The sequence below is a fragment of the Protopterus annectens genome, chromosome 1.part2, assembly GCF_019279795.1.
Source record: "Protopterus annectens isolate FY-2018-M chromosome 1.part2, PAN1.0, whole genome shotgun sequence".
NCBI classification, from domain to species: Eukaryota; Metazoa; Chordata; order Ceratodontiformes; family Protopteridae; genus Protopterus; species Protopterus annectens.
In genome coordinates, this window is record NC_056727.1 from 953,178,501 (window position 1) to 953,200,718 (window position 22,218).

Sequence of the window (22,218 nt, forward strand, 5' to 3'; positions counted from 1 at the left end):
TTGGAGAGATGAGTCTGTCGTACCGAACTTCAGGTGTGCTGTGAAGGTAACTAAAAGAGGGGCAGCTGTGGTGTAGAGCAAGGAGAAAGAAATACTATAGTTCGGGGTGAAGTTCTGCATAATGTAGTAATATGAAAGATCATGGACAAGGGAGATATCACTGTAGTAAAGACGTAAAGCTGGTAACAGTGCATGCTGAGCAGCATATGAAGTAGGATTGATTGCCATGTCATTGGGATTTTTTTACATAGATCAGTTAATGCTGGCTTTGAAATGTACGTCACTATGGTAGAAGAGCAGTCATACTGCAAATAGACCTTCTGCCATTGGCTGGCCATTCATGTGTACATGGCTGAATATATTCCTTTAACTTGCTTTTCTCCAACATGAGCCCTGCAAAAGACACTTGGGAGTTCTGATAGGACCCTTTAGTTACCTAAACTACAGAATGAAATGAGTAGCAATGGCTTGATGCTTCCAGCAGAAGCATTACAGAGCTTGACTTTCTCTGACTTTCTGTGATGCAGTATTACTCCAAAAGGAGAGAGACCATTTTATTGTTAGTAAAATTCCCTCTAACCATTCTGGCTGTTTCCACTTAACAGCGTTTTCTGTAAATGTTTATTAACTTCATGACTGATTTGGTATTGTACTGTTTATTACAGAGTGACTGTTAGTAACTTAATGTGTGATTCATGTTCTGTTCCTCCTTTGCTAGTTTATGGACCTACGTACCCGCTACACGGCTCTGGTGACACTGACAACACAACACGTTAAGTACATAAGTGATGCACTCCGGAGGTTAGAGGAGGAAGAGGTAAGATTACATCAACTGCAGTTATTATAGGTCATTTAATGCCCATTGTTTCAATGCATGTTAGTCACTTCACTGAACTGTTGCTGCCATGGTAAAAATATCTGTTGCTTCAAAGTTCTAAGAAGTGTGTTATGCTGTATGTAGATTACAATCTAGCTAATATCTTATCAAGTAGCAATGTCCACCAATCGATGTGCATACTTTTTCATTAACAGTTCCTATTGATTATCACTGCACCCGTATCATTTTCAAAGTTAGAGGGAGCTGGGCATTTCCATCTTGCTATACAGCATCTGATTTTTATAATACTGACTCCAGCAGAAATAAGTAAAGGTTGTAGATAGGTGAAATTCTTACAGGAAATTGGTGTTAGACTGGCTCAAGGAGAGTGTAGGACAGCTGAATATCATGGAAAAGTTCAGAAGATTATAATGCAGTGTTGTGCAGCAAGCTAGTAAACACAAAATGGATAACATCTGATAAAAATATTATAGAAATAGGAGTTGGTTTATTTTAGCTTAATGTAGCATTTGAGATAATTGGTTAATTTGAACAATGGAGTCAAAATGACAATAGATTCTGTGAGTAAGAATAATTATGTACTTTATTTTTGTTTGTTCTGTCTCTGCTTTGCTGACAGTTGTAGCATTTTATCTTTCTTACAGTAAAAGTAAGGGCTGGAGTGAACTGACTAGGCTGATCTTAATACGCAACATGTGGAATCTCTAGTAATGCAGATCTAACAACATTGATTCCCTGTTTGATCAGCCTGTCTGCATCATGGACTCGTATAGTCCTCGGTTGATGCAGGTTACACATATACTCAGTGTTTTTTTTTTCCTGTATCCCTGGTTGTCCTTTCTGTTGCTTTTTGGGTGGCCATGTTTGCCTTTGTGCTTCTATAGGTGAAGTATGGTGTTTATCCTGCTTCTGGGTGATGGATTCTTCTTGGCCAACATATTGTAGTACCACAGGGTGCCTTCCAAGACAGGACAAGCGCTATTACAACCAGAGCATCCTTGTCCCAAAATGCTTCATGCTGCTTAAATCCCAGGTGCCAAACAATAGCATGCCATCGATACCTTTCAATATTTCCCATTCCAAACCTTTCATTCTGAAAACCTCATTGTTCTGGACTTCAGATTTGGGTCCTTTTTAACTTTTCAACTCACTGATTCCCCTGTGTCCATCCTTCCAATTTGAAGGGGGTACATGTCCCAGGTAGTAACCATAACTGACAATAGTGTGGTTCATTCCATACACTCTCCTCCTCACAGTCATGTACATGACAGTGCATACATGTATTGAGGCATATAGCGTGGTTACCACAGTTGAAGCTGTAGGCCAGAACTTGGAGAACAGCTCCCTAGGGTCACAACAGAAGGGGGTGGTGAGCTGTCTATCAACAGTATTGCAGGGATCTTGAGATGAGTTTTGCTGGTATGGCATTAATAAAGTTCTTGAGTGTGTGTCATCTCTCATCTGTAGTGTGCAATATGGGTCTAAGCATATGAAAGGATTGATTAATTTGCTGTTAAATGGGGGTGAAAGAGAAATAAATTAAAACACATAGTGGAGTGCGTTTTATGTTGTTCATGTTCCCGATTCTGTTTTCATGGATTGTTATTTTAAGAAGTTCACATCACTGATTTTATTTCCATGGATGATTGTTTTAAGATTTTCACATTGCTGATGATTTAATTCCACAGAAAGTGGTAGAAGAAGAGAAACAGGAGCATGTGGGTAAGATGAACGAACTTCTTGGATGGGTGTCTGGTGTAGGGCAGGCTCTGCAACAGAAGGTTTTGGCAGTCAAGAATGACCAATCTGGAGATCTTGAGAAATCATATTCTGAACTACAGGTAATGAGCCAGTTATTTTCATTACGCTATATGATTGTCCTAATGATTGTACCGCTATGTTGTACTTAAATTTGCATTGGAATATACTTTTGAGCTGGAATTTGAATTGTGTGGTATTAGATGGTTGCATCTCTTACTTTGTTTCATCTCCATTTCAAACATCATCATTGTAATGACAGAATGAAAAAAAACTTTTCTTCCACAGAAGGCAGATGGTCCTCTGTAATATTACTGATCATCACCAACATGGGGGATCAATGTTCCACACCAGAGGTAAACCCCTCGCTGTTAAGAACAGACCATAAACTAATCACACTGGACATCCACATCCCGACCCCACCCCCAGTCAAGGAAACCACCATGATAAACTTTTCAAAAGCAAACTTCACACTTCTCAAGACCGAGGTGGAAAGTTTCAAAGCCCCCTTGCGAAAGGATAATGCTGCCCAAACCGCAGAATCCTTTTCAGATGCATTCTATGACCACCTACAGGAATGCATGGATCGAGCCATCCCAAGTAAAACCAAGACTCACTCCTCCAAAAAGAGGAAACCAGTCTGGTGGTCCCCGGCCATAAATAAGGTATACAACAGGAGGAGGAAACTATTATATGATGGAGCAAAATCCCAAAAAGGGAAGGCATCCCTGATCAGTATTAGCAAGAAACTATGATCCCTCATAAAATCATCCAAGTCCAGCTTCGAAAGAAAAATTGCCAAAGACTCTAAAGATAATCACAAAGCCTTCTTAGGCTATGTCAAGAATCTAGGTGGCAAATCTCAGATCTGCTCTGAGCTAGTGCAAAATGGCAAAAAATGTACTGAACCAACTGACATTGCCAACATCCTGGCTGACAGGTTCAGTGCAAACTTTACCACCCCCTCACCCCCCAAAAGGGCCCATGTCCATCCCAGAAGAATGTAGAGCCCCAGACATCACAGACGCACAGGTGAAAACGGCCCTCTCCAAAGCCAAAAACACAGCATCAATGGGCTGGATGGTATCCCAGGCTGCGTCTTACACGAGCTCCAAAATGAACTAAACCCTCAACTAAATTCACTGTTCAAACTCAGCCTTACCACAGGCTATGTACCCAAAGAATGGCGTACAGCAACAGTTATCCCGCTCCCCAAAGGTGGTGCCACAACGAATCCTGGGAACTATCGCCCTATAAGCCTGACTAGCCTAGTCTGCAAAGCTATGGAGCGCATCATCATGGAACTCCTTAACAAAGACATTGGGAACATCCAGACACTGGACCCTACCCAATTCGGCTTTGTTAAAGGCAGATCTTGCCTCCTAAACCTAGTTGACTTCTTTGAAACAGTTACCAAGGCCATAGATGAGGGAAAGGTAGTCCACGCAGCCTACCTGGACCTCGCAAAGGTCTTCGACACCATTCCCCACTCTGGCATTATAGATAAGCTTACCAGTTTGAACATTAACCCCTATGTCATGAGATGGGTAGCCAACTGGCTCATGGATAGAACTGACATAGTCAGAGTTGCGGGTGCCATGACCGACTCTAAACCGGTTACAAGTGGCATCCCACAGGGCTCAGTCCTGGGACCCCTCCTGTTCGGTATATACTTCTCTGAGGTACAAGCAAGCACGGGAGGACTATGGCTGACCAGGTTTGCAGATGATTGCAAAATGGGGGCCATAATCGACTCTCCATCTGACACAGACATCCTCCAGAAGGGTCTCACAGAGATGAATACCTGGTGTCAGAACCATGGCCTCAAGCTAAATGCCAAAAAGTGCATAGTCATCCCCTTTGGGAAAAACAAAGTGCCCACAAACTACCACATAGGTGGTAATCCACTAAGTACGGAAGATGTAATTAGGGATCTGGGGACCCAAGTAGATAGCAACCTCTCCTTTGATAATCACATTGCCAAAGTGGTTAGAAAATCCTTCTATGTAGCCCACCTAATCACAAAAGGATTCACATCTAGATGGAGAGGTCATTGTGCCCCTCTCCTCATCGGTCATCAGGCCCATAATAGAGTACAATGCCCCATTTGGGATGTACCTTACTCGACACCTGCAACAGCTGGAAAGACCACAGAAGTACCTCACCAAGAGGATCGTGGGCCTCAAACAGATGCCCTATGCAGCTCGACTAAAGAAACTCCAGCTCTACTCGGTTGCTTACCGCCTACTCAGAGGTGATCTCTGCCTGACGTACAAGGCCATGTTTAACCCGGAATTGATGGACATGCTCCACCTCAAGAAAACCAAATCTCTTAGAGCCACACGCTCCAGGGATTTAAACCTCAGCACAACAATAAATAGGACATGCTGGAGGGATAGATTCCTGTCCCAGAGACTTCCCCCGCTCTGGAATAGAATCCCAATCTATGTTAGGCAAAGCCCCTCACTGACTCTTCAAGAGAAATCTTGATGAGTGGATAGGAAATCATAAATTTACCCCTGGGATCACTTCAATGACCCTGCTGGACAGAGGCTCAGGAAACTAATCTAAAAGGGAGGCGAAAGCCAACACATTCTGGCTAGGCTTATAAATGCTCCTAGGCAGATAGCCTAGTACCTACCTATGAAACCTATTTTCTGACAGATTAATGTGTGTCGTTTGCATGTGGTTTCTGGTATCTTGTACACTTGCTCACATGTGCACAGATTCATGCCTTGTCATAATAGTACAGGAAGATCAAATCCCAAGATATTTCAAAAAGAAAACAAAAGGAAAGCCACAGACAGTGCAAGGCAGTGAACGTTGACCAGCCATATTAACTTCATAGCATAGAAGGATGAAGCTGTTATTATAGCCTAGACTATTTTTGTTTAGCTAATCATCCAAGCCATCTAAGGAGGGTGGGAATGAGCAAATAGTATTGTCTTTTTCTTGCAGGGGGGAAGGAGTCAGTCTGGTCAGTGAAAATGGAGAATAGTGGACCCTGCATAAGTGCAAATCCAGAACAGGGATTGATGTAGTTATAGAAAGCCCAGTATTCTTCATTGTTAGCATCATGTTTGCTGTTTCCACTATGTTCATATTTTTATTTGTCAAATGCTGCACTATAAACATCCATTTGGGTAGTTTCATGTTGTTTTTGCTTTTTGCTCTGTTAGTTATTTCAACACCAGTTTTTCTTTTATTGGAAAAAAATCGAGGTCAATGTTTTTTTTTAAATATTACTCTAATTCGCTTTGAAAGTTAATAGAACAACAGGGTTTGTATAGCATTATTGACCAAGTATATAACCCTAAGCAATTTACTAGAAAATTAAAAACTTTACAAGGAACAGGACAAAAATATTAGACAAATCTGGGACAGTTGAGAGATGTGTTTAAGTGTGGGCAAAGGTGAGGTGTAGTATCCCTCTGATCCGTGAAAGGAAGATGGATGGGTTCTCCAATTATTTCCGTTTAACTAATTTTCAAAATGCACCCATGTTGTAGTTGCAGGTTCTGTAGCAGATCCTCAGATTCTGTATAATACTGGAAAGACATGTAATGGATCTAAATTCATCATTAAGGCTATTGTTATATGTAATAGTAGTAAGGGTTATGCGGTGGTGTTTCTGGTAATAGGTTTCAAGAAGCTTTCTTCATTGTGTTGTTTAGACTTTGTTGAAATATGAATGAAGAAGGTAGAAAATGTGACAGTAACAGAGAACAATTGACTACTTTCAAAAAGTTGATTAGGGTGGCAGCAGGTAGATGTGAAACTGCCGTAACTTTCTAAGTAGCAGTGTTCTCCAGTTTTACTTTCTGTTTTTTTGGAATGTATGAGGACTTTAACATCTGTTAAAATAACTGGTGACTTACATCTTCTGCATAGAAACTAAACTGCAGAATGGCAGCATCACTAGAGGACATCAGTTTTAAACCAGCTACTGGTAACTTTTGAAGCATGTTTCATACTATTTGGAGATGAAGTGTTTTATCAGTTGCTGTGCTGAGACAGAAGAACATGTGCTGCAGCCTTATGAATTCTTAATGTAGCTTATATATTTGAGATTGAATTGCAACTTCATCAACTTCACCTGTGCAGTGGTTGCAATTCACTCTGTTCTGAAAACAAGCTCAGAAGCAAATATGTGTTAGTGTGCTGTATGTGAGAAAAGAATAGAGCATTGCACAAGATAAGTGTGTTCAGTGTTCTGAAAACTAATAGAGATGTGGTACACAGGCTTTGCTCTTTAATGTCATGCTTTACCTGCAAAATAACTTGGGGTTAGATGCAGGCATAGGACTTAAAGCTAGCTACGTGTGGAAAGAGTTATTTTTTGCATTTCAGGGTTATTTAGTAGCCATCAAAGTCTACAGTGAGGATGCCTTAACTTTTTGTGAATTATAATATGACTGCAAGCATATACATGGGTATAAACATGATATATTTTCTTAATCATGTTTTAATAAGATTAATGTGTGCATTGAGCACTCTTCCTAGAAATTTAACACCGAAAAATGTAACACAAAACTGAGTAAGTTGTTTGTGTAATTTGCAAGACATTAAAAACATGAAGGAAGCTAAAAGTTTACTTCAAAATCCAAAAGAATAGCTTTGGTTTATTGTGGTATGTGACTTAATTTGTGAGGGGGGTTATAAAATGGATTTGTTTTAAATGGAGGAAACTGTTTCTGGCTACGTCATTTGTATTGCAGTATTTGTAAGTTTGATTTTAGATTTAGAAGTTAGTTTAAAAAAAAAATCAGTTTTATGTTCTCGAAACAGTGATCAGTGCAGTGCAGTCTAGTTTCTCTCAAGGGCCCTTATGAAAGCTAGAAGTGATCCAAGCTTATAATTACAGGTATTTTGCGAGAGAAGACTGCCAAAGAATGACAACAGTTATCGATTAAGTTCATAAGACAAGTAGAGGCCTTGATGAGATTTGAACTCATGACCCCTGGTTTACTAGACCAGTGCTGTAACATTGAGCTACAAGGCCACTAATGCCAAGTAATTTAAAGGTCAAAGAACATAGTAGTACACTGTACCTGTTATTAGGTAGCCATTTTACTTTTATGAGGACTTGGCAGTCATGTTTTAGTTCCGGGCACAGGGTAGTGAATCTTTGTATGTTGTTAATTGTATCTTTGAGGCCTGTGAGTTTCTTCTTTGAGGGAGAAGCGGTTACAGGAAGTCTTTACAACAGATGCAAAGTATCCTCTTGCCGATTGATATCCTTCCTTATAGTGACAGAAAGAGTAAAATCTTTCTTGCTTAGATAATGTGCATTAATTTTAGCCTGTGTTATTTCTTTATGATGTTGTTGAAAATTAAGGCCTTAATCTATCTAGATATCTGGACATTTAGGGATGTTTGGTTATTGAGGTTTATGTGCAAGTTCTGGGGTACAGAGGAAGTTCATGAGTTCTTACTATGTTTATGGCCAAAGGAGGCCATCAAAAATCTCAGCTATGTCAGCCAATACTGGGAGAGTAACAGTGTTTCTCATTAAACAGACTCTTCTGATGAAAATTTGCAGTCACCCTTCTAGTTGTCCTAACTGATTTTAAAGGTTACTAGAGCAGTAGTCTGTTTAGTAGGCAAGAGCACCCTATCCCAAAACTGGGGGACACATTGGCTTTGGGTATCTCTGTCACCATCTAAAGGTAATGATATGATAGTTGTATGTTTAGGTCTCTAAAATGGGTGTTTGCTTTTACCACTGCTTCTGTATAGGTGAAAGAGTTCAAAGAGTGCTTATCATTCATACGTTAGAAGACTAAACAGAGGTAACCCCTCAGGAGTCTGTTTGACATAAGTAAAAAGACGGAGGTCTTAGACTATCAGAGTACTTAAAGGTACTGAGATGAGACCTGAGATTTTCTTGCTGAGGAAGCATTTGAGGACCCTTAATAGTGAGGTGCATACAAAAGGGTGCATTATATTCAGTGATGGGCCTAATAAAGGATGAATCAAGTGGAACTGTAGCTTCTTTGGACCTTGAGGAGATCCTATGAAGGCTACGTTGTGCAAGGCAAAAGGATTTTCTAACCACAACAGAACTATGGTGGTCAAAAGAGAGTATGTTATTAGTGTATGTACTCAAGTCCCTGATGAACTGTGTCAGATTTAAGAAGAATAGTATCCATGTAGTAAGTATAGTACTGATACTAGATTTAATGAAGAAAACTATGCAGTATCTGTTGGTATTGAGGGTAAGCGCATGATTAATACACAAAGCAGTTTGGTAAAGCCCTTGCTGTAGAGAATTTGAGTATCAGAATGGGATTTGATAACTGTCCCCAATTTGCAGTCATCAGAAAATGTGGTTAGTCATACTGCCTTAATACAGACTTTTAGGCTGCAGAAATGTATTTCAAAGAAGAGGCGACCCATGACAGAGCCCTGTGTAACACCAGTGGTGACCTTTTTCTGTCTAGAACAAATGTTCTGTACCTTAATGGTCTGACCGATAGCCAGGCTGACAGCTAGTTACAAAATGCAGTAAATTATGTATGGGTTAATGCTGATTTGGGAGATTTTCATGGGCGATAGAATCAGATGCCTTGGCAAGGTCCAAACAAGTAGGGTGAACTGTATTATACTTACCCATGGCCTCTGTAATCATTTCAAAGAACTCAGCAAGGTGGAGCAAGCATGATCTGCCTTTTACATAGCCAAACTGGTCTGTATCCAAGGATGCAAGGTCAACTATATTGCTGTTTTTGTTTTGTTTTGAAGATCGTTGATCTTTTTTATGTCCGTCTGTTTACTTAGTAGTTTCCATAATGTTTACTTAAAAATGAGTTTTTTTGTCTTTGCCATGTAGAGAGTTGATGTAGTTCTTCCTCAAGTTAAACAACTTTTAGAATGAAATGGACCTGCAGATCATTGTGTGGCCTGTATATATGATACTTAGTGGATGCAGTTGATCAGTTAGGAGACTGGGTTTATAAACAAGGAGATTACTATAGGAGAAAAGACTGGTCCCTATGGTGAACACCTTTAGAGAGAGAGATGGGGTGATTGAGACTGAGCTTGTAATTTTAACTCCTTGGGAAGCTTTTAATACATAGCAAGGGCATACAAACACCCATATGTCACTTGTTAGGACAGAATACTTACCACAAAGCAGTCCAGTCTGTTGCAGGTAATCTGATAAAATGCAGTCCTCTCAGTACATGACTTACATTTCACCCCATGTTTGTTATCACTACCCAGCACGCAGGCAGAATTATGCCTTTTATAACACTACCATATTATCTCAAAAAAAAAAAAAAAAAAAGATAAACCAAATGCTTGTTTATTACCACAAGAAGTCTTAAGTCTTCCTATAACCTCAGCTTTACATCAAAGTAAAAAATCTGGGCACATTGACCATTCATTCAAATAAAACTGCATACTCATACTATAGTAATAACAAAATATATGATCATGCACAAATTGCTCATACCATAGTAATAATAAAATACTATCATAATTCAGAGGTGGTCTTCACTGGATAGTCTATAACTGTGACTGAGCTTGGACCATCTGTCAAACTCAAAGCCAAGTATGTTTACAAATCCATATATAGGTCACCCTTTTTTACTGTGCACTGTAATGTGATTACTACTTATGTACACTGATGAGAACCATAGTGGTCATAGGCATGTATACGACATAACTTATACTAACATGGTGAATTCTGCACAATTTTCCCTAAACATGCTATTTCCCATCCAGATTTATATAAAGCGATTATGACTAAAATGTTCCTAAGTTCCTTGCTGCTGCTATGAGTTCTAGTTGAAGAATCTAGTGTGTTGCTTTCCTTCTGCTCATTTAGGAATGCTAGTTACATGCATTCCATTTTCTATCCCGTCCTCCTGCTCAGTCTGCTTGTATTCGTATTGATTATTTTAATTTTCAAATTGATTCTTCACCATCTTATAATATTGTTTTATTGCAACAATTGTGACAAAGTGGTAATGAAGTCTGCCACCACCTTCATTATATTTCCTGGCCATTTTATCCATAAACTCCTCTAGTTTGCATTCCCCTTTTTAAATTTCGGTTAGAATTGTCTCTAATGTCATACTGCAACATCACGTGGAGCAACTGCACGTCATCCCTAAAAGTATGTTGGACTCCATCTCCCTTTCCACCATATAGCAGTCAACTCTTCCGAATTATCTGCAGACCTTGTCCCCATTACTTGCGAGTTTACACTTTCTTGACTACTTTTAGACTTTATGCCAGGTGAGTAAGATGTAGCTAACATTTTGTTGACTTCTTTGATCAAAAATAGTTGTTATGGGGTTGCCTAGAGAAGTTGCCTTTCTCTCTGAAGAATTTCCTCTGTGCCATCTGTGTACCTTGAGCTGGATTGTAATGTATGCCAATGACCCAGAAGGGCCGATTATAATCACAGGTGTCCCATTAGTTCCTGCAGGTACGTATAAGGCTGGTTTTCAGCAAGTTAGAGTATATTTGTTCCTTGCTCTGTTTTGGATGTTCATGACAGACAGTATATCTCATTTTCATGGGAAATCTGAATTTAACACTGAGCTACATGAGTTCTTGGATCTCATTTCAGGAGCATGTCTGGAATGGTTTCACCAATGAGATGTCTCTTAATTAAGAATGGAAATAAATTGCACTATATTATTGGAGAATTGCAGCTAAATGTCTGAAAAGGTCACATTCGACTTGCAGATAGCAAAGACAATGTTAGATTCATAACTGAAGAGAGAAAGGCCAGGAACATGACCAGAAAAACAAACCTTCCTTTAAAAAAATAATCAAGGGGGTGTATGCAAGAAGATTTGGGTATGCCACCGCAGTTTGTGCTGCGATGTGCAAATTAAGAGGACTGTGCTATTTGTTTTTCAAATAGTAGTGGTTACTTAATTGTTACACATTTTCTGTACTGAAATCTTCACAGCCACACTTAATAATAAGCAAAGATTTCCCACTCATTCAAATGCTATTTAACATCTTTTCAATGCAATTTGTCAGACTTTTTGTTTTTGGCAGCTGGTGGTAGTAAGAAAATTAGGTACGGAAAACAGGAAAAGCTGCTTTGGTAATAATCTAATACTGGCTTTTATTCTTTCAGGTCTTCAAAGATGAGCTGGAGTCAAAAAAGGAGTCTGTTGCAGATGCCATTCGAACAGCACAAATATTCTTAGCAAAACACGGTCACAAGTAAGTAACTCGGGGAAAAGACTGTTTGCTTATCACGTTTGAATTTATGGACTTGTAGCTACTGCCCAGACAGTAAAAGGAAAATTACCTTTTTTTAAATAACTTTGTTGACTACAGGCAGAAAATTTTGCAGCAATGGCAGTCAGTACACAGCACTCAAAGTCACAGCTATTATTGTAACAGTCGCATCTTTTGCCCCAACCTAATTACAGTATAAAAATCAACTGTATGTTTACGACCTTAGTTCTTTATAAGTATATATTGATGAAGTCGACCTAGTTCTTAAGAAATATTTACTGATGAAGTCTCACATTAAATGTCATTATGTAAATCCATACCTTTCTTTAGCAAGTCCATCTAGCCATTCATTCTTGAGTTGTTGATCTTTACACCTAGTAACCAATCCAGGGTTTTCATATTGACTGCGTTATTTGGGGATTATACCAGCTTCTGTCTGCACGTTATGCATCTTTATGCTAGCAGTATCAAAAAGTTTAGTTGGACTGTACCCTTACTGGTTCCTTCTTCCTTTCATTGCTTTATTTCTTGCCCCCATCTAGCTTGCAGAACTCTTCCTGTTCTCCTCAGAACTCGTCCAGGCTCTCACTTGTCAAAAAATATGCTTCCTTATTCCTATTTCTTCATTCTTTCAGCATCATGTTAGGGATGTTGTGTTGTCTAAAAAGAAAACAAGCAGTTTTAACATTTGTAATCTTACTTCAAAGGTCTCACGCACAGTCATGATTTAAACTCTAAAAATTATATAAACAGTTAATAATGCCATATAAATGTCACATGTTGTATAAACATGGTGTGATACAAGAGCATGTCATTACTTGTAGTCTCCTTTGTACATTGGCCCCAGAGTCCAGATGAGCTCTCGTGTAAATATTTTATCCTGTGGAGTATCAGCTTATCACTGGGAATGGCAGTGTTGGCTCTGACCAGTATGAATCCATCACTGCTGGAATTTATCACATAAATGTGCAGCCTTGTGTATTCTTACATTTGATGAGTTGTATGTGATTGTTTTGCATGGTTCTTGGATGTAAGCATTTACTGTAATAATTGTAATTGCATTTGTGCCGTATTTCATTGTATACTTTTGTCATTGTCTCTCTCTTTACCAGTGGGGTGCTGATGCTGTGTGGCTCCCTGGCTTCCAGTTATGTGGATTAGAACATTCCAATATTTTTTTCATGCGTCTTTAGGACAACATACAGAATGTGCGGTTTCCAAAGCAAAAGTAAAGTGCTGTATCCAGCATGCAGTTGTAAGTGTAACAAGTAAAACAAACCAGCTCTGAAACTGAGCTCTTCCTCATTGCTGTCAGTTGCTGAAGTTCCTTCCCAAGTAGTGAATTTTGACCTAGTTCCTAGTTCCTGCCTTCATGATGCTATTTAACTTCTTGCCATCACTCTGAAGCTTATGGGCATCCCTGATGGTCATCTACTAAAGTTGATGAGCAGTGCTTATTCTCTCACCTTTATCTGCTGGTGCTGGTCTGAGCAAGTCAGTTAGCCCAGAGTCATTGAGTGTGTCAGTCCCATTATTGGGGGAGTGTTGGACCACTGGAGTCAGGTTCAGGGCTAACACTCTAGGTCTCGATGTTGACCTTGGCAGATTTTGGTCTCAGACTTTTGAGTAGTATAAATTAATTATCCTCAAAGGGTCCATTTATAAGGACATGGTGCAGTCCATCCCTCCCTGACTGTCAGAAGGAGACTGTACATGCTGTCTACACATGCTGGAAACTTAACTTAAAGATTGTCAGTGAGTCCAGGATGTTTCTGTGCTCCTGGGTGGACCTCTTCATTTGGTCTAAACTTGGCCCCCTGGGTGGTCATTAATTGCATGTCCATAGTTTCTGCACTGTGTCCTAGCCTGTCCAACACAGCATTGTCTTGTTCTGTGAAGTTGTCGTCTTATGTTTTTCTAGTCTTTGGAAGTCACATTTTGCTCTGTTGTCTTTGTTGAGAACAGATGTGGGTATGAGAATGGACTTTGTCCATGAACCACTGCCTGAAAGCCAACCACATTCCTGTGGTGGCTGTTCCCTTGTGGACAGGCTTAGTTGCTATTTTCTGAAGCCAGGCAAGTTAGTGTTGTAGAAGATTTTATACCGTTGGGGATGCCTTTCTGCAACCTGTTCACATCCCCAACCATTCCCAAATGCAGCAACTTATTCTCCATCATCCTTCTTGGATGTTCTCATCCAAAGTTTTCCCCAAGATGACTTTACATTTTTCACCCATTTTCCTTTATTCTGACATGTAGGTATTTAAGTTTAAACGAGGTAGGAAAGTGTTCTCCATGGACATTTTTCATTCAGAAAGCCAAGCTAAGTTAGTTCAGATCCATTGGTGGCAACAACAAGTTTTAGATCTGCTTACTTTGTATGCATCTTGTAGAGAATCCCCGATGTCTGACACACTATTACAGGCCTTACCGGCAACTCCAGTCTATCCATCTAACCAAATAGTTACTCCAGTTTTAATGGTCAAGTACCCTCTTAGCAAGGTAGTCCATCTTCTCACTTCTGTCCAGGGGTGAACAGTCGGCTTTGGCAGACTTGAAATTCCTTCATGAGTTGGTTTTGTGTGCCATTCCTCCATACTTGGTCTTCCATAGCAGTGTCTTTGCAAACCATTCTGTCAGTTAATCCCAAGGGTAACCTCCAATGTGAACATCAGCTAACTTCCCTGTATTGTGTATTGTTTCAAAATTGCTCCAACATAGGTAAATACTTGATTATGTTGTAGTTTCCTTGAGAAAAATACATTATCAGAAAATATTTAGAATTCTTTGTCTTGTTTTCTGTAAAGAAATTATCTTCTAAAGTATAGAAAATAACCTTGCCCTGGTGGTTGACTCATTGTATTGTTCACAATATAATTTAATACAACAAAAGTTGACTCAACCAGAGCAGGGCATAGTGTTTTAATGCTAGCAAGCTACATACTGTGGTTTGCGTGATTACTGTTTCAAGTCTTTCTTTTTGAATGTACACCTCAGTGAGACTAGACCACACATCCTGCCTCTCTGGCTTATTTGTTGTCTATCCAGACACAAGTGGTAGTCGACATTATCTTAAATTTCCTTTTTCTGTATGTGTATAATTGATGGTATATGTTAGTATGTGAGATAATGGGTTTTCTTTTAAAGGATGAAATGGCCTTGACAGTTAAATAGGGAAATGGTCAATCAAACTAGATAAGCTGAGCAATATTTTACTGCCTCCAATTCTTTGTTCTTGTCAACATTTCCTTTGTCATCAAAGTAGGTATGAGTAAATACAGCAACTTTTATTAGTCCAGAAAAAAATGTTATGTTTGCATTTGTCTCACCTTGCCATTTTCTGAAAAAGTCAGTTTATTTTAATTACTTTTTCAGGATGTCTGAAGAGGAGAAACAGCAAGTAACAGAACAGCTGAATTCTCTTAAGGATACATATGCACAGCTCTGTGGTGAGTCTGCAGAACAACTCCAGCAGTTGCAGAGCACGCTAACGGAACAGGCAGAGCGGAAGGTACTGTACGGTGAACAAATAAAGGGCCTGGCCTTGCCTTTTTCAAGTTGTTTTTAGAAGTGTGTGCATGAAATGAGAGAAGTATGAATAAAAGTTGTTTGGACTGCATGTTTCACATTTGTCACCTACTGACGTTAAAATTTATTAATAGCACTGTGCCAACTTTTTTCATTCATGCAGCTTCACATTCCATGAAACATGCCTCCAGTGAGGATGGACTGAGTTTCTCAGGCAGTACCCATAAAAATATGTGCTATCCCACCATATGGAAGTCTAATGAGCCACTGTTTACTGGTGTGCTTTTGGTGCCACAGAGCAATGGTGGCCTCTGTAGTGATTCTGTAATGGTATGAAGTAGTGAATGGGCACGGGCATTGTCAGATGCAACACCTGGCCTTCAAAGCAGTGATGGCTTTATTGCCTGAGAAATGCAAACACAAAGCTTCCATCTAAAGTACTACTCCCATCAACATCATCTGAGTGTTTCTTCTCAATATATGAATGACTTGGAAGCAATTTAAATTTAAACTACAGCTTCTGTATCTTTGCAGTAGCCCTGTGCTTTTTTCTCAGTTCTAAATGTCCCATTTGCAGTATTTTATATGTGTATATCTGTATATGTTTGTGCTTTCATGGACTTCCCTGGTACAGTGAAGCATCAGAGGTTTGTTCTTTTTGTTGACGGGCATTAGAATTTGAATAGCCCTAAGCTGTAATATGCAAATAACATTAAATGGTGCTACACCATACTCTGTAGTGTATGCCAATACTGTTCCCTCTCTGGGACAGTGAAGAACATGAGTATTATTAAATCTAGAGTCTTACCTCTGTGACAGTGGGAGTTCCAGGCATTAATGTTAAGTATTGCTTCTCCCACAGCTGCTTTCATTTTTTTCCCTCCATGTGTGGCAGCACCAGGTTCCACTTTGCTAACGATGGGAAGTTAATGACAGCGTGTTTACATCATGACAGGCTGAACAGATTTGTTAGCATTGTACCTGTCCTGATCAGTCCTTCATATCTTAGTGACTGATGGAGAGAATAAGCATATGTCATCTCTCTACACCTAACTATGGGCGGGTCTGACTTTCTAGCTTACTGCTAATAGGCAATAATGGTGTTCAGATTTATGTCTGTATGTCATGCAGTCACATAATCCTCTTTGGCTGCAAGAGCCGTGTCTCAGCGGTAGTCCTCATAAAAGGGCTGCTTGTCTTGTGTACAAACAAATAAAAAAATAAGGTTTCTTTGACTTCACTGTAAAAGTGGAAGGCATAAAAAGCAACTTATTCTGCTTGCTGTATATAGCTATTCCTGTTGTATTGTAAAAAGTTATGGATGTGAGCTCCACAGTAAACACTAGGGTTGAGCATGGTGTGTCTCTGGTCAGTTTCAAATATTATAATCTAGTGGTGTTATCAGATTAACTAGCATCTTTGCTTCTGAGTTTGACTAACCCTCCTGGATTTTTCCAGGAGGCTGTATGTGGTGTTTGTTTTTATTTGTGTTTATTTTTGCAAACAAACAACGAGCCCGCATGCTGGAAGCTAACACCAAGCTTACACTGTGTGTGTGGTACCGCTCAGCTGCTCCTACTAGCTCTGTTACTTAACAGCTCCAAGCAGCACCTACAGGCAGGTCTGGTAAGTAAAGCCTTTTTTATGTATCTTCGTAAGTTGTCACAGGCTTTGTGAGCAATGCTTTCCCTTGAATTTGGCACTGCAGTCCCCCACCACCACCACCCAGAGTCTTTTAAGGTAATGGGTAATATTAAAAATGCAAGGCTGTATGTCATATTTAAAAATGTGTAAAGTAGATAACATTATTACAAGGTTCCATAATACTGATAGAGTACTGGTTGCGTGTAAGCAAACCTTGCAATAATTCTGAGTGTTTACAAATGTCCCCAAAGACAAGAGGGTTTGTAAATTAGTACTGTTTTTAACAAATGCATCCTTCTGTAAGATATCCTCAGGAATTTAGTGCTATTGTGGGATATAATTATCAGTTTTTGTTTATATGCAGTATACCCGTCTCTCAATTTTTTTTTTTATCCTTGTTTGGCTTGATCCTATTGGATAGTTTTAATAAACATGAAAATTGATGCTGGTGTGTGCATCTTGACAGTTGCTCATGTAGTACTTTTTTTCACTTTGTGAAGTTAGATATTGGAATGTTAACTTTTGTTAGTGCTCGGTACTGAAGACAACACTCTCTTGCTTTGGTGCTAGAGAGCACTGTTGCCAAATTTTCCTAGCTTTTAGTTCTAAGTCTGAGATGTTAATACACCCTACTGCCATATAGACAACAGGTGGACACTACCTTCTGTTTCTTCCAACTACTCTTCCTAATAAAGTTCATTTAATTTAGTTTCTGAATGTAGTGACAGATTCTTTGTTTAAAGTGTTTTTAAGTAGTAAACATAGCTTTGGATGACATTACAAAGGAAACTTTAAGCTTTAACCTTTAAGTATGGTGAGCTGTAACATCATTTATAATTGCATGACGTTGTAAAGTTTGTTCAGCGGTTTCCCATTTCATGACATTTAGTTTTATATTATCTTTCTGTGTTGTATGTGTCTTATTGTTAATGATTGGTTATGTTCTGTTAATTAATTTGATGTGTTTTTGCCTTTGTGCAAGGATCATGGCTGAAAAGGATCATTGGATCAGTCCCCTATATAGTTAACAAATCTATCGATAAAAATAAAACTGTAGACATTATGAATATCAGCAGGTCAAGGAAATACTTGCTGAGTGTAGTGCTGTCATTTTTTTTTATAGCATGATCTGATTCCAGTGAGATATCCCTTCCAGATTAGTCAGTAACATTAACAGAATAATTAAGACTGTATTAAATAATTTAGTGGAGCCAGAGGCTGATGCTGTATTGGATAGAAAGAAGATAATTGTAAATAGACAGACACATGCACACAAAGCATTTGTGATCAAAACGTAGAGAAGACAGCATTTTTTCATTTGATTCCTTCCTTTACGTATTGTTAGACACACCTTTGACCTTTGTAAATACTTCATGTTACCTTTGAAAGGACTGAACCCTAAATTGCAAAGAAGAACCATATCTCCCAACTTATACCCATCCTTTGGGTACTAGTGACTGCTGTTGTGGGGGTAGAGCATGCTGTTTGTGGTGTCCAGCTGTTTTACCTTAGTATCCAGTTGGTGAAGATATGTAGTGCAACCAAAATGCAGTATGTGGTTGGCACATCATATGGCAGAAAATTCAGTGCATTAAACTCTGTCACACCTTTTTGTTTTTAAGCTTGCAATCTTTGTCTTAGTTGCTAGAATGACTGTAGTCAGTTTCTACCTCCATATTTGCTTTAAGTCATGGTTAAAGAAATGAGAACATAAAAGCAATAAAGAAATAAGTATATAAAAGGGAGTAATCTTTCTGAAGTGAATGTTTTAATAGTGGTGCCAAACCAGCAGCAGCAACCATTAGCCGAATAAGTGCCAAACCAAGGGACAGCATGTTCTTTTGCTTACTTTCCTTTACTTTTTCTGTCTTCTAGTGATACCATTGCTTCTGTTTTTTGCGTAATTTGCATGCATTGTGTCTTGAAAGACTCATTGTGTAATTTTGTGGTCGACACTGTTTAAACCTCCCTTAAGCAATGGTACTCATGCTTGGAAATGCTAGTTTGGGAATGAGGGAGAAGGAAAACTGGAGAGACAAAATGTGAGTGGTGAAAAGTTAATTGTGTCCATAAACCCTATAGTCTAGCCTTTCGTATAAGGCATGTTATTCTATAGGTAAAGACGTACCTCCTAGTATTGTATGTACATGTAGTTTGCAAATAGTAATTTCTTCCCGCTTCTGAAAGACATGCCAATGTCCCCAATAATGTTATATAAATTTACTTATTAAAATGTTCCTTGACAGAATTAAGCAGCCATAGGTCAAGTGACACATTCTAGTACTTGATTTACTAGATAGAATCTTCACCTTTAACCATTGTAGTGATTGTACAGACTGTTAATAAGCACTCCATATGAAAGCCATTTTGATATTGAGTTTATGGCTGGTCAGATGTCCTTTTTGTGATGTAATGATTCTAACCAAGTATGATCCTGTACTTGAGATGAAGGATAAGACTCTAGAATGCACAAAAAGGTAGCAGAACCATTCTCCATTTCAGTCATAAGTTCAGGACTGCTCAAAGCCATCTCAGGCAGAAGAAGGGAGGAGATATGGTAGGGCTTGAGGTCAGGCTGCAGTGCATCTCCTTTTGGTGTTATAATGTGGGAATAACTCTGATTTTAAAAATGTGGCACACATTATTTTGTCATGGCCCTAGCAGGTCTAGATTCAAGAGCACTGGCTGTATTCAGCAGGTAGGGCATGAAAAAATGGTTGCATGTCAGTGTACGTTTTCATGGACTGAAATATGAGATCAATTTCAGTTTAATCTCTGAAGCTTTCCCTGTACTCTTTGAGGATAGGCCTTCTGGTGAAGATTCTTTCAGCTTGATGCAGCATTTTGCTGTGTAGGGAGTTCTTCTACCTAGCATTCCATGCTTTGCTGATACTAGTTTCCAGTAGTGTATAATTAGATTTTTTTTTGGTTTAGGCGTCGTGAACATCAATAATTGCTGTTTTTCAGCTTAGTTATACTTAACGTTATTGTCTTGTATTTGTTTTTGGAACGAACATTGTATGTTGGCTCCATCATCTGTGTCTGCTTTTTCCAATCCAGGGACTTTCTGAGTCCATCAATGTTTTGCATTTTCACTGTGTTGCTACCAAGAAGAGCAGGGAGTTTTTATTGTGGTCAGCTTTTCTTTTGTATGGTGAAGAGGAGAACTTAGTTGACAGTGAATTTCATACTATCTCCTTCAAGTTAGTGAGTAATAGTGGACATCTTGTGGGGGGGTAGCTTTTATATCATCGTCTTAAAGTTCTTAACAAGACTTCTTTGATCTTCTGAGGGATGTCCAGGTGTCCTGGGATGTCTAGATGTCTGGTTTAGATTCAGGTCAGAAACTTCAAAGTAGTGGCTCTGTGTTCTTGGTGTGCCATTTAACTTTGTTTTCTATAATTCTCATGTTAAAATTCATGAGACTTTGCAGGGTTGTTTTCACTATTATAAACCATTCATACTTCACACAGATAAAAAGAGCCTTTCATTTTCATCTTATTAATGACAAGTAATTGTGATCTATATTGATGGTGAAAGGATGTTCTGCATCATTAAGAAGTGTCAAACCTTTAAAAAAAAGGATACTAATTAATTTTCACCACTTCTACGCTATATGAATAGCATTAGTAGAGACTTATCCAAGCATGAAGACTCACTTGTCTTCCCTTCAAGTTTTAATGAAGTCATTATTTAACTTGCATATTGTAGCAATATGTATGTGGATGTTTGTACACACACACACACACACACACATATATATATATATATATATATATATATATATGTGTGTGTGTGTGTGTGTATATATATATATATATATATATATATATATATATATATATATATATATATATATATGGGTCTAGGACTATTCACTGAAAGCACATTTCACTGAAACACATTTCTCTGTGCACAATTCACTGAAACACATTTCACTGAAAGTTATATGTGGCCTTTTCCCCACTGTAGTGCGACCCTGGAGTTAGAATGTATAGTAAGAGGGGGTGTGGGGGGCGTAGCCCCCCTACCTATTTTAAATATTTTGAACTATACACATGGATACTTGCAATTTCAATAAATTACTCTTTTCTAAACTTAATATATATCCAAACTATGTTTGGGGCTACACCCCCCCATGTGGGGGCAGTGCCCCCACAACCCCCCCCTTACTATATATACTAACTTCAGGGTTGCACTACAGTGGGGAAAAGGCCATATATAACTTTCAGTGAAATGTGTTTCAGTGAGTTGAGTTTTCAGTGAATTGTGCTTTCAGTGATTTCTGCACAGTCATTTGAGTTTCAGTGAAATGTGCTTTCAGTGAATAGTCCTAGACCTATATATATATATATATATATATATATATATATATATATATATATATATATATATATATATAGAGCTGTGTGCACCGTTTTGCATTCTTGTGTTGGTGCATGATGTGTGTGTGTGTGTGTGTGTGTGTGTGTGTGTGTGTGTGTGTAAAATATACTATACACACACATACACACAGGCACGTTATATATCTGCTTTAGTTAGGGTTGAGGCATTATATTAATGCCAACAATTTTTTTGTAATACCTTCTGCAGCTGTTGTGCAGTTTGCATGAAAATAGATATGTTATGAAGGGCTATATCTTCCACGTATTTGATATATACTGGTAAGAGTGGAAGTATTATTTTAGAGGTGTGCAGTTTGTGCAAAAAAAAAAAATAGCATGCAGAATACTTAAATTGTTTACTTGATGAGAAAACCCCTTTTCATGCTTGCCTCCAAGAAGGATGAGTCTGATGTTTATGGGAATTTGGGGTAGTAAGCAATGACTGGCTGGATTTAAAATGTACCTGTTCTAAAAGAAGTGAGAAATACCAAACAGGTTAAAGGTTCTAGTGATTTTAGTAGCCAAAAACATATTTCTAATCAGAAAAATGTGTTAAATGTCCAGAAGTGATTATATAGAAGATCTTGCTTATTCATGTCTTGACAGGTGTTCTGACCAGTGTTAATCATGATAAGATGTAGCACTTGACCTGCTAAAATCTTTCACATTTACTGTAAATTTCAGAAAGCGGAAACTTGACACTTATTTGAATGCCTAATATGCTGGGAAAGGGGTAAGAACAAACTATATGCATACTCTTTTTTTTGTCATGACCATTCATGATGAAACACCAGGTTTACTTCATCAAGTACAGTTCAGTGGAAAGGGCTAGAACGCCAGTTGGATTACTTGCAC

At 38.7% G+C, this 22,218-nt stretch overlaps 1 protein-coding gene and 1 non-coding gene across 2 annotated transcripts in view; one reads left to right on the forward strand and one right to left on the reverse strand.

Annotated features, from left to right (window-relative positions):
* The window catches only part of LOC122792184 (microtubule-actin cross-linking factor 1-like), a gene marked incomplete in the record, with an annotated part of 3,579,694 nt that overhangs the window by 1,404,441 nt on the left and 2,153,035 nt on the right, over positions 1 to 22,218 (forward strand). Inside the window, 4 exon segments of the mRNA XM_044059907.1 lie at positions 719 to 817; positions 2,527 to 2,679; positions 11,700 to 11,788; positions 15,182 to 15,317. Of these exon segments, the coding sequence (XP_043915842.1) occupies positions 719 to 817; positions 2,527 to 2,679; positions 11,700 to 11,788; positions 15,182 to 15,317 (477 nt within the window).
* TRNAT-AGU lies at positions 7,527 to 7,598 on the reverse strand. The gene has a single exon. It is a non-coding gene; the product is annotated as a tRNA-Thr (tRNA).